Source organism: Nycticebus coucang, chromosome 2, assembly GCF_027406575.1.
Source record: "Nycticebus coucang isolate mNycCou1 chromosome 2, mNycCou1.pri, whole genome shotgun sequence".
Lineage (NCBI taxonomy): Eukaryota > Metazoa > Chordata > Mammalia > Primates > Lorisidae > Nycticebus > Nycticebus coucang.
The window spans coordinates 12,363,817-12,380,181 of record NC_069781.1 but is presented as its reverse complement, the minus strand read 5'-3'; the positions used below and the strand labels follow the sequence as shown (position 1 = coordinate 12,380,181).

At 47.5% G+C, this 16,365-nt stretch overlaps 1 protein-coding gene across 5 annotated transcripts in view; it reads right to left on the bottom strand.

Annotated features, from left to right (window-relative positions):
• Positions 1-617: 617 nt before the first annotated feature.
• Positions 618-16,365, bottom strand: part of GOLGA1 (golgin A1) — a 66,484-nt gene continuing 50,736 nt past the window's right edge. For all 5 annotated transcript variants that reach the window (XM_053562659.1, XM_053562683.1, XM_053562673.1 and 2 more), the window contains 8 exons: positions 12,556-12,645; positions 11,631-11,733; positions 11,342-11,511; positions 10,781-10,924; positions 4,802-4,861; positions 3,970-4,140; positions 3,392-3,478; positions 618-2,870 (listed from right to left, as the gene is read on the bottom strand). In XM_053562659.1, the coding sequence (XP_053418634.1) occupies positions 2,790-2,870; positions 3,392-3,478; positions 3,970-4,140; positions 4,802-4,861; positions 10,781-10,924; positions 11,342-11,511; positions 11,631-11,733; positions 12,556-12,645 (906 nt within the window). In that variant the 3' untranslated portion in view covers positions 618-2,789. The remainder of the gene's footprint in view (positions 2,871-3,391; positions 3,479-3,969; positions 4,141-4,801; positions 4,862-10,780; positions 10,925-11,341; positions 11,512-11,630; positions 11,734-12,555; positions 12,646-16,365) is intronic.

Here is a 16,365-nt window from a genome sequence, read left to right as displayed (position 1 = left end):
ATATCAAAGCAAACTTTGGTTCTCTATGGTCAGTAACAGTGAGCATCTTTGAAGGGCAAAAATGCTTTCCATTTCAGTGCATGGAACTGCAGCTTGTGTTCTATAAAGGTAAGGACCCCACTGATAACTCCTGAAGCTCTTCCAGGTAATATGGGCCTTTGATAGACTTTGACCAAAGTGACACAATTCTCCACCATTACTTCCAGCCCCTTTGCAGAACCACTATGATTCTTGGGCTACTGGCTTCATTACATATACTGAGACCCCCATTTCTACAAAACATAAAAAAATTAGCTGGGCATGGTACCGCATACCTGTAGTCCCAGCTACTTGGGAGGCTGAGGCAGGAAGATCACCTGAGCCCAGGAGTTTTAATGTTGGTACGAGCTATGATGATGTCACTGCACTCTAGCCTGAGAGACCAAGTGAGACCTCCCCTCCCTGCCCCCCAAGAATATATACACTTAGCTTCAACCAAACCCAGTCTGGACAAGTTCTTTCTGAAAGACAAATGTCCTCTATCCCTTGAAACTGGCTTCAAATACAAGACGTAATGTACAGGATTTATCAAGTCAAATACTGACATAACAAACTATACCAAGTAAAACTCACTATAGTTGCATCTGGATTGAAGAGCTTTAATTAGAAAGTGTATTGCACCACAAATGAATTTTCTACAGCAGTTTTAGATAATATAATCCATATTTACAACACTGAAGGTCAAGATCCAATTGCTTATATAAAGGGCTATATATACTGTCCATCACAAAGTTTTGTACAAGTAAAAGTGCATTAAATCACTTAGAATATTACTCCACTCTTCCTCTTAAAGCTGAAGGAAATTAACATGCAGGAGGAAAGCCTAACCAGAGCAAATCCTCCCTCAGTGAGCACAGACTTAGTAACAGCCCCCACAGCTACACCTAAAACTGCCAGGGGAGTTGGGGGCGGGGGTGAGACCAGCTCAAGGGCTGGAGAAGCCAGAGAGTCTGGAGGAGTCAGACCAGGCTGCCAGAGATTTGCCACAGCTGCCTCTGGCAAACCTTGAACTACCCAATCTTAGGGATACTTCCCTGGAACAGCTGAAGAGGAAGAAATCCTACTTTGAAAAAAAAGCTATTTCTTATCAAAATTACAGAACAGAAGGGACTCGTGTTTCATGTTCCCACCAGGTAAATGGAAAATAGCATTTTATACAAGGGACAGATAGTTGCAATGAAGAGCCACATGAGGAGGTAGGTAGGTCACTGGAGAATGGTTTATTTGGGTGGCAGAGAGCCTGAGTTGGGACTAAGAGGATGCTGCCCAGGTCTGCACAAAAACTTAATAGATTAACTCTGCAAATACTTGTTTTTTCTGGGAGCTATATTTATACATGTATTTTGGCCTTAAACATAATTGAGAAACAGTATCACTGGAAAATTGGTAATTTAGGAGCTCTGGTTATTTATTCAGCTTTTTATTTAACCAGTGAAATTTTCATCTAACTATAAACATAGTTTCCTTTAGATTTGATGATGTGGCTTATCCAGAACAAGCATCTTCCCCTTTCCTCAGTAAGAAGGAATTTAAGTTTTAATCAGTCACTTCCAAAATCATGTATATGCCATTAAGTATTACAGCCAGCTGGGGGCTGTCTGGATGTAACACATGAATGTAGTGTCATCTTAGATATTTGGGGGCAAAGTGAGGGAGAGCGTGGCCCCACATACAAGGCAGACTGATTGCAATGTTTTGGTCAAGGCTTGGGGAAGGGACAGCTGCTGCTTCCGTTGAATATAGTAGATTGTCCTTAAATAGAAGAAATGTGGTTATTAGTACTTGCTCAGTGGTAGTGCAACATGGAATCCGGAGCAAAGCAATGAAATGCCACCAGCACTTCAGAGAGAAGCAGATGCCACAGAATGCTAGTGAAATTGCAAAGGGACAGGAATTCCAATTTTAGAAATAATTTCTTGATGCTCTGATTTTTTTTTTTAAGAACACCAGTTAAATGAATTTTATAATACAGAAGACAAGTTTATAATAGTGAACTTTAGCTATAAAAAATAGTTTTAAAATGGTTTACCAGCAACCTATCCAAGACAAGTACATTCATTAAAAAGGCAATTGAGTGTATTTGGTACTATACTTAGAATCTTTTTATGTATTTGCTAGTTTTCTTAAATAAAACGGAGATACTGCCAGAAAGTTGCATATTCTTCATTAATCCAACTGGCCCTTAGAGATATACACATTTAAAATTCTAGGCGGTTTAACAAACAAGGTGAAATAATATTTTCTTAAGAGGAAGGGACAAAAAGCCTCTTCTAACTCATGTGCATTTTTAAAAGCCACCCCCAGTGAGTTGGCTGTTGCTGGCAGAAGCAGGTGGGGTTGGCCTGCTGGGCACCGTTTCAAAGGGCATCTCCACCTCCAGCATCATCACTGCGTGATGAGCAAGCTGTTGTTTCACAGGTGCTGGCTGCTTTAGCTGTGAGTGCTAACATTAAAAGAGGACTCAGATGCAGATGGGCTATGGGCCAAAGCTAGAATGTTAACAGCACTGTGGAAATCTGGGTAGTGTCAGGACCCTCCTGTTTGGTGACCAGAATAACAAAGGATCAGCTACCCACTGAGGCTCATGTCAGCCTGCAGGGAAGTGGGCCTTAAGTCTTGTAAACAATGTTTAGACGCTTGTATAAAATACTGCAGTTACAGTGATTAAAAACCCACCCAGACTGGTGTGTCAGTGTTCTTTTCACAGAAAAAGTGTCGACCCATGGAGCTCCATCCTTGGGTAGTTCCCTCTAGGACCATGGTATCCGAGGGTTTGAGATAGATGGCCGGATGCTGCCCTTGGGAGCTGGTTTAGATCCAAACCATGACATCTATGTTTGAAACAGAAAAGGCTCCTGTGAGTCAGAACTTGGTGTTGGAGAAGCTGAAAGCCCCCCCCATCCCAAACATGCTCCTAGCTCTGGCACAGCACTGAACATCATTTCAGTAGCCAGTCTACAGGCCCATCCCAAATACAGGAAGGAAATGAGAAAAACAAACAAACAAAAAAGCAAACCCAGCTGACTTGAGAGCCAGGTACAGGAATTGTAGGTTATTTTTCCTATTCTAACATTTACACAGATTCTTTTGGAATTCTTTTTTTTTAAGCCTGGGTGCTGGGCCAGACGTGGGGCTGTTGATAAAATATTAACAAAAAGGCTTTGAAAACTACAGGCCTGTTGGTCAAGTACAGCACAGACACTTGTACACAGAGGAAGACCTCACTAAACACTGCTTGGACCCAGTGCATCCAAAAGCAGCTGGGCCGGGGCTGCAGCTGGGGCCACCCGCCTGCTCCAGGCTGTGTTGACTACATTTTTAAGAAGTCTGACCAGCGACCAGAGAACCCTACCTTATATTCCAGGGTTTCCTTTAGCATGTTCTCTTCCTCTTGGGAAAAGTTTAGCAACACCGACACAGCTTTTATAAGATGAAAAGCCTGAAACAAAGTAAGTTTTGCTGCTCTTAGCCTTGGTGGGTGTGGGGCAGGGTGGAACCAGGGAGTTAGGGCCAAATGGCAGCGTTTCCTGTTCCCCTTGGTTAGCAAGGACCAGGCAGTGGGTAAGGTTCTGGCCCTCTGAGGTTTGACAGCAACAACAGGTTCTTTATCCCCTGCCATATTTTACTTTGGGAATAGGCAGGACCCAGGGGACTTCCTCTGGATGCAGGGGCAGTGGGTGGGTTCTGTTCCTGGCCTCTGGCCTCAGTCTGCAAGATAGGATTTAGCTGTGGAACCTGACCTCCCACTAGGAGCCAGTTCCCTCTGCTGCTCAATCAGCAGCCTGATGCCAGCAGGAGAACCGACCAAGTGTCCACGTGGGTGGTCAAATTGGGATGTGGGTGAGGAAAGAAGTGGCTGAGTGGGGACCCAGCAAGACAGACTGTGCAGGGTGGGGCTTAATACCCAAAAGGGACCTGGAAGCCCTTTACCTCAGATTCTCGACAGGACATGAATTTTAAAACAACATGCTTAAGGTACTCGAAGTTGATCTCACGGGCATCAGTCAGGTCAGCGTTATTCGTGACAGAAGGGGCCATGTTTGGCATCTCAGGTCCGGGTTTCTCCCGGACTTCAAAAAGCTCATTATCAGGTCTGATTTTCTGAAAAACCAATGGAAAAGATGCTACATTGAATCCCTCCAGATAGGTCTGAAAGAGATTTGCCTGGCCCAAGCAATGATCCACCACCATGGGGCACCAGAGCCTGAGGAAGGCTCAGTGCCTCCAGGCAGGGTTGGCTGCTGACAGGAGGGAGTGTGGTCACTTGGGCAAATTTCACATGTTTCCTTATCCAACCCAAACCACACCTTCCTGGCTTGGAGCAAGGGTGCTGTTTTTTTTTTTGCAGTTTTTGGCTGGGGCTGGGTTTGAACCCACCACCTCCGGTATATGGGGCTGGCGCCCTACTCCTCTGAGCCACAGGTGCCACCCAAGGGTGCTGTTCTTATGCCACACTGGGCCAAGCACTCTGTCACACACATTCTATACAGATGTCATGGCATTGACTTTGCAGAGCAACATCCTCTTTCAGCTGAGGATGCAGACTCAGAGAAGGCAGCCACATGGACGAGGTCACAGAGCCAATTCTCAGAGGCATGTTCAAGCTGGTGGGCCCTTGTCCCTCCAGCCAACATGTGACTTCCCTGAGACCCCTTGCAATCAAGGGTGGGGGAGCCTTAGGTATCATGGAACGCCAGGAGGACAGAGGCACAGGGAGGCGACAGACTGAGAATCTTGGCTGGCATACCATGGGGCCACTCACCAGTTCCTTCTGCAGGGTCTTTCTGAGTTCCAGCATCCGCTGCTGCATCTGCTTTATGGTCTAAGATAAGCCCCACCCCCCCCAAAAAAAAACCAATGGTAAGATGCACATTTCACCATCTCTGCCCTGAGGCTTGTGCTCAGTTGTCGCTATCTTTCCCTCCAAGTCTCACAATGGCCACCAAGTGGTCACAGTGTCTCTGTGCAGGTGAATGCCCCAGTGCTGCCCAACTCCTTCCCGTGGGCTTGGTCCTCCGACATGCTTCCAGCACCCACCTCCACAAACAGCACAGCTGGAAATGGCTCTGGATAATCTATTTTGTCCTTCAGCTATTCACGTGCTACGATCAGGCTACAATTTATGGTTCTCATTATCACTGTTGCTCTCTTATAATACCATAATAATTAGCGTTGCTTACTTTGAGCAATGTAAAAGGTCATGATTTCTCTGGACAACCCACCAGCATTGGGTTTTATATCCTTTTTAAATTTTGATTCATTTCTTGTATTTATTTACTTTTTGAGGTAAGAGTCTCATTTGTTGCCCTTGGTAGAGCGCTGTGCTGCCATAGCTCACAGCAACCTCAAACTCTTGGGTTCAAGAGATTCTCTTGCCTCAGCTTCCCTAGTAGCTGGGAGTATAGATGCCTGCCACAATGCCTGGCTATTTATTTATTTTTTTCTTCATTTAGTTGGCCCGGGCTGGGTTCAAACTCACCAGCCCTAGTGCATGTGGCTGGCACCCTAGCCACTGAGCTATGGACATCCAGCCAGTTACGAGACTTTGGAGAGATTTTTATTCACAAAGGCTTCCTGGCTTGATGCCTGTAACTCAGTGGTTAGGGCACCAGGCACATACACCAGGGCTGGTGGGTTTGAACCCAGCCCGGGCCTGCTAAAAAAAAAAAAAAAAAAAAATACTCAGGTGTTGTGACGGGCACCTATACTCCCAGCTACTAGGGAGGCTGATGTAAGAGAATCTCTTGAGCCCAAGAGTTTGAGGTTGCTGTGAGCTATGATGCTACAGCACGCTACAAAGTGAGACTCTGTCTCAATTAAAAAAAAAAAAAAAAACTCTCTAGCCGGGCGTTGTGGCAGGCGCCTGTAGTCCCAGCTACTCGGGAGGCTGAGGCAAGAGAATCGCTTAAGCCCAGGAGTTGGGGGTTGCTGTGAGCTGTGTGATGCCACGGCACTCTACCAAGGGCCATAAAGTGAGACTCTATCTCTACCAAAAAAAAAAAAAAAAAAAAAGTCTCATAACTATAAGTAAGTTTTTCCTGTGTACTTCTACCCACATCCCCATTCTTGCATTCTGAATACTGTCCAGGAGCAGTGGCTCACATCTGTAATTCTAGCATTTGGGAGGCTCAGGTGGGTAGATTGCTTGAACTCAGGAGTTCCAAGACCAGCCTGAGAAAGAGTAGATCCCGTCTCTACTAAAAATAAAAAAACTAGCAAGAATTCTGAATACTCAATTTTCATTTATCAGAGTTTTCAGAGTTTCCCCAGATCTCTTAATGGTAACATTCAATGTGACAGGAATTCTAGGAGATGCTCCATGTCTTACCATGTGGCGAGGTTTACATTTTTATTTATTTATTTGTTTTTTTTCCAAAGTCTCAAAGAATAGACAATTAATATTTATAAATAAAAATAAAGACAATTTCAAAAAACAGATCATGCCAAATCTTATAGGCAATAGAAAAAGAATACTTCAAATTTATTCTACTTCATCTGGATATACCTGATATTAAAATTGGAAAAAATATATTATAAAGGGAAATTACAAGCATATTTCACCTATAAATGAGGATGTAATATCCTAAACAACATATTAACAAGTTGAATTGAAAATTATTGTTCAAATAATGTACTTTGGTCAAAATTAAATCCAGCTTAGTATGAGAAATAGTCACTATTATTTTTCTTCCCTCCTTCTCTGTCTGCTCTTGAGGTTTCCATTTTTAAACAAAGCTGGAATAAGGAATAAGCTGTGTCTCCCAGGAGAGGTATCCCCACTATTCCTCTTGGGGATGAGATTACTGTGTCAGAGGACCATAAAAGTGTTTCTAGTTCCTGTCCTGTTTAGCATGTTCAACCACCTCCAACATACCTACTTTTACAAAATGGCACCTTGTTGGTTTCAATTTGTATTGTCTTGGCTGACCATTGCCCCCAAAGTACATTTGCTATTCTATATTTACGTGGTTTCCTGGGTATTTTTCCTCATTTATTAGTTCATCTAATAATTATTGATCAAGTACCTGTTATGTGCCAGACACCGTCCTAAGGGTGGAGAAACATCAATAAACAAAAAAGAAAAAGTTCTGCTCTCATTTCACTCTTGGGGAGAAAAAAATAAAGAAAAAAGGAAGAAAAAAAGAGTTCTGCCCTTAGGAGGAAATAGTCAACAATACACAGGATCTCAGAAGGCAGAGAGGTGGTAAGAGGCAGCAAGAGGGGTTCTAGTTAAGAGGTCGGTCAAGTGGGGCAGGGGAGGCTTCTCTGATAAAATGGGATCATAGAGGAAGTGTCTACCAGACAGAAGGCTCAGTAAGTGCAAAGGCCCTGCGCTGGGCAGGTACCTGATACGTTCACAGAGAGGCAAGGCCCATGTGGTGGGAGGGAGTAACAGGGACAAGAGGGCAAAGGTAGAGGAGAGTAAGGCAACCAGATCACACAGGGCTTTGTAGGCTAAGAGATAGGAAGTCATCAGAGGACTGGAACAGAGGCATGACAGAACAGTTACAAATTCAATGCCACCTTCGAGAGAAGAGATGACGGTAACCTGCAGTTGGTGGCTGTGGTGGCAAGTGGTTGATTATGGGTAAAGTCTGATGCTGGCGAGAAAGACCAAGGGAAGATGAGGACAAGTCCAAGGTTTCTGCCATTTACTGAGATGGGAAAGGTGGCCATGGAAGCTAGCAAGCTTGGCCAGGCTTAAGTGTACTTACTGTGACTTTAAGTTTCAGATGCCTTCTAGACATTCACATGGAGATGGGACAGATTCTTAGTCTCCAGAGATGTCTGGGCTGGAGGTAGCGCTGTGGGAGCTAGCAGCATGGGATGTGGTGAGATCGCCAGGGCTGGACCTGTGGCCCATGGCACCTGGAAATGGGAAGGAGGCTGCCCAGTCAGAGGAGGAGGAGGAGGAGGAGGAGGAAGCCTCAGATGTGAGCTTCAAGAGGAGGAAGAGATGTCTGTGTATGTCAGTGCTGAGCTTGGTGAGAGCTTTCCTCTGTGGAGTGGTGGGGAAAGCCTGATGGATGGGGCCAAGAGAGAAATGGGGGGTGGAAATGGAGATGACAGATATAGAAAGTTCCAACGTGCAGGCGTGGGAGGAGTGTGGGAGGAGGGCAGAGAAACACGCAGTAGCTGGAGGAGGACGAGCGCCTAGTGCTTTTATTAGATGGGCTCATGACTGAATACGTGTATGTGGACGGAAGGATTCAGAGAAGAAACAATGACGCTGGGAAGGAGGGGGAAGCCACTGCAGTGATGTTCCTGAGAGAGCAGGAGTGAGACAGAAGGACAGAGGGTGGGCAGGTGGTTGGCCCAGGTCGTAAGAAGGCCCAGTGTAAGGCTGTGGAAAGTCCACTCTCAGTGAAATAGGATGTCAGCAGGAGAGCAAGGGTGGGATAGGAGGACTGAATGGAGAAAACAGAAATGCAGTTGGGATGGAGGGCAGTGGGGCATGATGGCCTGCAGAACAAGGCAGCACTGTGGGGGGGGACCTGCCAGTGTGACTGTGCATCCTCCAGCCACATATAGCTCCATGGCTACATGCATGGGGCAGGGAAGAGTTGGGTTACCCACAGCTGGGGCTTGCTCAGGACTATCTCAGGAAAAGAAACACCAGAGAACTGAGGGTGCCAGCAGCAGTCACCATGATGCACTGCGGATGCCAAGCTGAGTGAGGTGGCAGGAAGGCTCTGGGGCCAGTGAGGTCAGAGGCTCAACAGATTCGGTCTTGGTGGGGTGCGCATTCAGAAATTCAGAAACAGGTAAATTAAAACTTTAGTGTTTAGCGATGGCAGCTGAGGTGGTAAGAAAGGACAGTCACTCCAGGAAGGTCAGGACTGCAGTGACTGACGGGAGCTGTGAGGGGTCTGAAGGGGCTCGCCTGTAGGGATGCTGGCAAGGACCTGATTCCTGTCCAGGCTGGTTACATGTGTGTTTCCTTTTTGTTAATTCATTGACCCACACATTTGTTTTGTACACTTTTCCGTGTGTATATTTCACAATAAGAGATTAAATGAGAGCGAGTGAGCAAGATTAACTCTCCCTTTGTTAAAGACCTAAAAAAAATACAATCTGGGGGAAGAATTTTCAAGAATTTCATAGAAATAACCAGCCAACACTAGTTTCATAGGGCACTTTATTTATTTTTTTTGAGACAGAGTCTCACTCTGTGCCCTGGGTAGAGTGCTGTGGCGTCATAGCTCATAGTAATTGCAAATTCTTGGATTTGAGCAATCTTCTTGCCTCAGCCTCCCGTGTAGCTGGGACTACAGGTGCTCACCACTGTGCCTGGATAGTTTTTCTATTTTTATTAGGAATGGGGTCTTGCTCTTGCTTAGGCTGGTCTGGAACTCCTGAACTTAGGCAATCCACACACCTTGGCCTTCCAGAGTGCTATAATTACAGGCATGAGCCACCCTGCCCTTTTTTTTTGACAGAGCCTCAAGCTGTTGCCTTGGGTAGAGTGCCATGGCATCATACCTCACAGCAACCTCCAACTTCTGGCCTCAAGCGATTCTCCTGCCTCCGCCTCCCAAGTAGCTGGGACCACAGGTGCCAGCCACAATGCCTGGCTATCTTTTGGTTGCAGCTGTCATTGTTGTTTGGTGGGCCCAGGCTGGATTCGAACCTGCCAGCTCAGGTGTATGTGGCTGGTGCCTTAGCCACGTGAGCCGCTGGTGCCTTAGCCACGTGAGCCCCAGGTGCCAAGCCCACCATGCCCTTTTTAAAGGGCACTTTAAGAACCAGGATCAGGCTGGGAACCTGTAATCCTAGCACTCTGGAGGCCCAGATGGGAGGATCACCTGAGACCAGGAGTTTGAAGTTGCTATAAACTAGGCTGACACCTTTGCACTCTACCTAGGGCAACAAAGTTAAGACTCTGTCTCAAAGAACAAGCAAAAAACCCCTAGGATCAAGGGCCTGGCACAGTTACTCATGTCTGTAATCCCAGCACTTTGGTAGGCCAAGGTGGGAGGACTACTTAAGACCAAGAGTTCAAGACCAGCCCAACCAATACAGTAAGACCTTGTCTCTACAAAACATAAGGCATGTCCCATGTATGGTGGGACATGGCTGTAGTCCTAGCTACTTGGGAGGCTGAGGCAGAAAGATCCCTTGAGCAAGAGGTTTGAGGCTACAGTGATCATGATGCCACCGTACTCCAGCCTGGGTGACATAGCAAAACCCTGTCAAACCAAAACCAAACCAAAAGACCAACCAAGATCAAATGAATCCCTGAATTTCCAGGTGCAAGGTATGGTGGGATCATGACATTTATTGAGCTGCTACCAAATACCAGGTGGGGACAATTAATAAAGATCTTCATTTTATTTCATCCTTTCTCCCTGCTCTCCTCAGAAAGCAAAAGCCCTTAAAAGCAGGAATTAGTGCTATCATGCTAAAGCTGTGGAAGGGAAGTGCAAAGGTGACAGGACTATACCTTTGGTCCGCTGGGGACAGCAGGGCTGGCAGGGAACAACCAGACCTGCAGCTGCTCAAGCCCTGACCACTCGGATAGTATCTCAAGGGGGTGGGAGAAGAGGAGGATGGGGGCGGGGGTGGGTGTGACAGGAAGATAACACAAGAGGCACATGAGGGAGCTCTTCTGCGGAAAAGGTGGTATCTCCTTAAAGCTGCCAGGGCACCAGCAATCCCCTGCGAAAGGATGCAGCCATTTCAGGCACCAGGGCAGGAACAGAGTGGAGACAGAAACAGCTGAGGCCTGGGGCATGCTCACCTTATTTTTCTCTGCAAGTTGCTGCTCCAAGTCCTGTTTTTCCTTCTGTAGCTGCCTGAGATCCACGTCCCCAACCTCACCATTTGGTGTTCTTCCTATAGCTGGAAGCTGGCACATGGGGTCCTGCATGGCTTTTGAGGTCACCTACAGGGTGGTGATGACAAGCTGAGAGCCAGGAAAGGTTATGCTGAAGCTTACTTGGGGCAGCCACGCTTGCCCCACAGATGTGGACTGGCTGTGAGCCCACAGGCAGCTGGCCGGGAGCCAAATCAAACTATGGAGATGATCCCGCCAATGCCACCCAGAGGGACAGTCAGCTTTCCACACAACTGGTCTTTGCCCAGTGAAGGGTTTTCTTTCTCTGACAGGCATTGCTACCAAGGATGGGTTATTCAGGCCTCCCAACCTCCTGGCCACTTAAGTACCCCTACATTAAAAGAAAGGGCACTACAGCACAGGGTAGTGGCCTGCTCACCGTTTCCCCACTGCGACCTCCCTGGCAGCTCTCAGTATGACCCTGTACCCTGCCACAGCACCCATGCAGAGACAGCTGGGACTTACACTCAGCTTGCTGGCTGACAGCGCCTCACCCTGCTCCGGACTCTGCAGCCTCAACAAGTCCTCCTGTTCTATGGCCGCCGAGGCCTCTTCCTCCCGCAGGCTCCGCAGGCTCCGCAGGGCCTCCAGCTCACCCTGCAGCTGGCGCATCTGCAGCAGGGCAGAATTGTGACCTAGGTCGAGGCAGAGGAGAGGTGTGCACTGTGAGCCCAGTGACCCCATGCTGCTTGGTGACAGGGCCATTGCTGGGCAGGAAAAGGAGAGGAGGCCCAGCCAGGGGGAGATGCCTCACCCTGCTGCAGCTGGAGAATCTCCTGCTCTTTTTGGAGAAGCAATTCAGCTTTTTCCTGTAGACTCTGCTCCTTCTCATCTATTATGGCTGAAAGGTTAGTAGCCTGGGAGAGAAAAATCAACACAAGAGAAGGTTGGCAGTAGTGATCCCATGTCCCCCTATGGGAATCTCCACTTTTCCACTACCCAAGGTCCACCACGAATCTCTCCCTAAAGAACACAGTCCAGAACAAACCCTGCTAAGCTTTGCTCCTGTTAACAAGCACAAATCTATTCTCTATGGCTGGGTTCCTGCACAGGAGCAACTGCCTCTCACTGGTCCCCTGGCCTACAGTCGACCAAACAGAAATGTGGCCATCGCGCCCAACCGTCCTACAAGCTGCCATAACCCTAACTTCCACTCCCTGAATGCCTGCGATGTGCCTGGCTCTGGTGGGTGTTTGACATACATTATCTCATGCCAATACCCAGCATGCGTGATTAGAAAGACTAGACTCCGAGATTCAGATTTTAAGGACTTACCAAAGGCCAAGAGCCAGTTATCTACAAGGTTTGGGGCCAGATTATAAGACTGCCTTCAAGGGAGGCTTGAAGAACTCATCCAAACTTCTGTAGTCTTCAGGGTCTGCGGGCAGTGCTGGGCCATCTCAGAGAATTAGAGCCAAGTAGGTCCCCAGATATGGACTTTTTTCCAGGTAATGTTCAGAACTAAAACTGACCATCAAAAACCAGAAAAGGCCATCCTTTGGGGTAAGGACTGCTTTAAAACATTTCTCTCCTGCCTTCCTGGAGACTACAGGGGGTACCTTGCAGACCTGAGACTGTGTCTACTCTCTGCCCTGGACAGATGGGGCCACTCCGGCAGTCCCCACATAGGACGGGGGCTCGTCAGGGAGCCTCACCCCTCAGTGTCGAACAGGGCCCACCTGTTGCTGGAACTCTTCCCTTTGCTTCCGCACCTCCTCCAGGGCTTGAGCCATTGCCACGCTCACAATTTCTCTTTGGCTCCACTCCTCCTATGATTCAGAAAACAGGAAGGAGACTGAGCTCCAAAACTCAGTTCACATTTTCTTAGCTGCAGACTTTGCACGAAACCAGACAGAAGGGCACTGCCTTGCAGGGCCAAAGCAACATTCTTCCCACTTCCTGAGGCTTCCAGGCTGCACTCTTGCCGCAATATTGTGTCATTCTGACTACTGTCCTGGTAGACAACCCGCTGACTTCTCTGGAAAAAGGCCCACCGCTAGGCGAGGTAGCTCACACATGTAATTCCAGCATTTAGGAGGCCGATGCAGGTGGACTGCCTGAGCTCATGAGTTCGAGACCAGCCAGAGCCAGAGTGAGACCTCATCTCTAAAAAAAATAGCCAGGTGTGGAGGCGCCTGTAGCTCAGTGAGTAGGGCGCCAGCCACATACACCAAAGCTGGTGAGTTTGAAGGTGGCCCACCGGGTCCAGCTAAACAACAATGACAACTGCAACAACAACAAAAATAGCTGGGCGTTGTGGCAGGCGCCTATAGTCCCAGCTACTTGGGAGGCTGAGGCAAGAGAATCACTTAAGCCCAAGAGTTTGAGGTTGCTGTGAGCTGTGATACCACGGTACTCTACTGAGGGCAAAAAAGTGAGACTCTGTCTCAAAAAAAAGGCACACCACTAAGGGTTAAGTGTCCCTCGAGTACCCTAGCTGGTATGCAGGCCAAAGTGAGGAGGCCCAGACAGAATAGCCGCTCTAAGGAAACCAGCACGGAACAAGAAGAGAGACTCATATGTCATTAGGAATAAAGTGGTGGGCAAGGACAATCCAATTACAGAAAGAATAACCAGTAATTACTGAAATTTAATAGAGCAAAATGTCACAGACTCATCAAAATTACCCCATTTTACAGGAGAGAGAACTGAGGCTCTGGAAGGTTAAGTATTGTCCCCAAGTCCTTACAGCTAGTCAGAAAGCCAGCACCTGTGAGCCCAGGGTTAGGGCTCTCAGATACTGGACTCTACCCTCCAGAGTATCTTCTATCACAGGCTTCCTGGGCGCTCCTTGGAGCACAAAGACCATCCCTGGGACAAACCATCACAGCTCTCCTTCCTAGACTGGTGGTTGTGCCTGCCCAGCAATGCCTAAGGAACCAGACGACTTGTCAGGCACCTGAGCACTGGCCAGGGAATGTCCTGTCGAGAACATGAGGTCATGAGGTCATGACCACTCTCCTATCTACCCAGAACTCCACCTCTTTTTGCAGGCAAGCGCTTCATTGTTTGTACTCCCCACTCCCACTTAGAAATTCCACATGGGTCTGTTGGGGCTGACAATAATAATGCCCTGATTTAGGGGCATGTGATTCAGGCCTGGCCGACTATAGTATCTCATCCCCTTGACCAAAAATATGAATCCCAAGGTTGGCTCTGTCACCCAAGATGAACTCATCAGAGCCCCATTTTATATGAGAATCCTTCTCTATATGGTAAAGCTGAGGGGGAGAACCCTCCTGCAGCTGCGATGCTTGGCTAGAAAATGACAAGCCTGGAGTGACTGTGGCAATGTCTGCCTGCCCAGGACACAGTCCATGTATTGAAGCAAAGCAAGAATGCTGGCAGGCCAGGGACAGATGCACAGGCCCCTGGCCCAGTCTAACCTGTCTGTCTGGTTCTGTCAGCTAGCAACTCTCAAGAAGTCTCCCTTTCCATTCATGTCAGGACCAGCCTGATGATGGTGGCAATGTCAGCCTCAGGGCCAGGGCCATGTTGGTGCTCACAGTGGAACTGTCAGAATTGACCTTTGGTGAGTCCACCTCTGGCAACAAGGAAAATCTGGTGCCTGAACTCAAGAGGCTGAATGTGGGACCTTGGCAGACTCCAGACAACACCCCTCCCCAGGCTTCTATGACTACCTCCTCCTCCCCAATGCAGGTCTGCGTGGCAAAAGATGTCAGGCTCAGTGGAGAGGATGGGAGGCCTAGGGAGGTGACAGAAGTGCTGTGCCTCCTCAGGAGCCTTATCTGAGGAATTTGAGAAGAGACGCTAATGGTTGCTGATGTCTAGGAGGCCAGGAGGCAGATCATGTGTAAGATAGAAAAGAAAGGCCAGGCGTGAAGCAGAGACTCACCGTACTTCTGTGCTGGGGACCTGCACTGGGCACTTTTCATCCATGGTCATAATTGATCCTGAGTAATCCTTTTGAGGTCAGGGGTTACCATCTTCAGTTAAGAAAAGGAAAATGATTCCCTCAAGAATCAGCTCCCAGTGGCTCACACCTGTAATCTTAGCACTCTGGAGGACTGAAGCAGGAGGACTGCTTGAGCTCAGGAGATCAGGACCAACCTGAGCATGAGTAAGACCCCATCTCCACTAAAAATAGAAAAATTAGCTAGGCATCATGGTGGGCACCTGTAGTCCCAGCTACTCAAGAGGCTGAGGCAAGAGATCTCTTGACTCCAGAAGTTTGAGGTTGTAGTGAGCTAGGCTGACACCATGGCACTCTAGCCTGGGCAACAGAGTAAGACTCTGTCTCAAAAAAGAAAGAATCAGCTATTGAGGGACAAGGATGACAAGCAGAACTGAGTCTATGTGGTTCCAAAGTCTGTGCTAAGGCCACAGAGCCACATAAGATCCAGATCCATGGGATTCTAGGTCAACATTTCCAGCTCAGGTTCACTGTGGAGCCACCAGGCCACCCGTGTGTGGTAGCCAGCCTCTGTGCCTGGCGATGATTTTCCAGGATGGCTTCAGGGAATAGCTGTTTTGAAAAATGTGGACAAAAACAATTCCACATATATGTGCATCTGGTAACAGTGCTTCAAAATACAAGCTACAAAGACCGACGAAACTAAAGCAAAAAAGAGACAAGTCTGTCTTATAGTTGAAGCTTTAGCACACACCTCTCAGCAACTGATGAATAAGTAGACAACAATGAGAAAGTATGTAGATTTGATAATACTATCAACCAACTTGACCTAGTTAACACTCAGTGCTCTAATATCAGCAGAATACATACTCTTTTCAAGGGCACTGAAACATGTACCAAGATGGACTATAAGGTGGGCCATAAAACAAGTCTGAATAATACCAAAGGACTGGAATCACTCAGAGGATTATCTGACTGAAGGGTCCAAATAGCAGAAACCCCTCAAACTTGTACAGTGAGCCACACTCTGAGACAGCCTGTGTACACTGGTGTCTCAGCCATGCTCACCCTCAGCATCCCTCCATGCTAAACCTGCCCACAGGGAGGGTGGGGGAACCTGGAAGGCAAGTGGCTCCTTCTGTGGGCTTCCACTGTGGGGGAGCATTATCCCACAGTGCTTTTTGCCCTGGCAGCAGCAATGTATTCCTGAAGCAGTAGCCACAGACTCTTTGGAGATTTCCCAGCACTTGCTGCCTTGCCCCACACTTCACCAGCAGATCATCTGTGGGACTTCAGATTTGAGTAATATTTCCTTTTCCATCCCTGACATTTGTTATTTGTGCCACTTTTTTCTTTGATGTTTTCCTTTTTTTTTTGCAGTTTTTGGCCGGGGCTGGGTGGGAACCTGCCACCTCCAGCATATGGGGCCAGTGCCCTAACCCTTTGAGCCACAGGTGCCACCCGCCACTTTTTTTCTTGATTAGTCTCATCCAGAATTTAACAATTTTATTAGTGTTCAAAGAATCAACTTTAGGTTTCAGCAATCCTCTGTGTTATAAGATGATCTCATTTATTTTATTTTTCTATTTCATTAATTTGTGCTCTTATATTACTT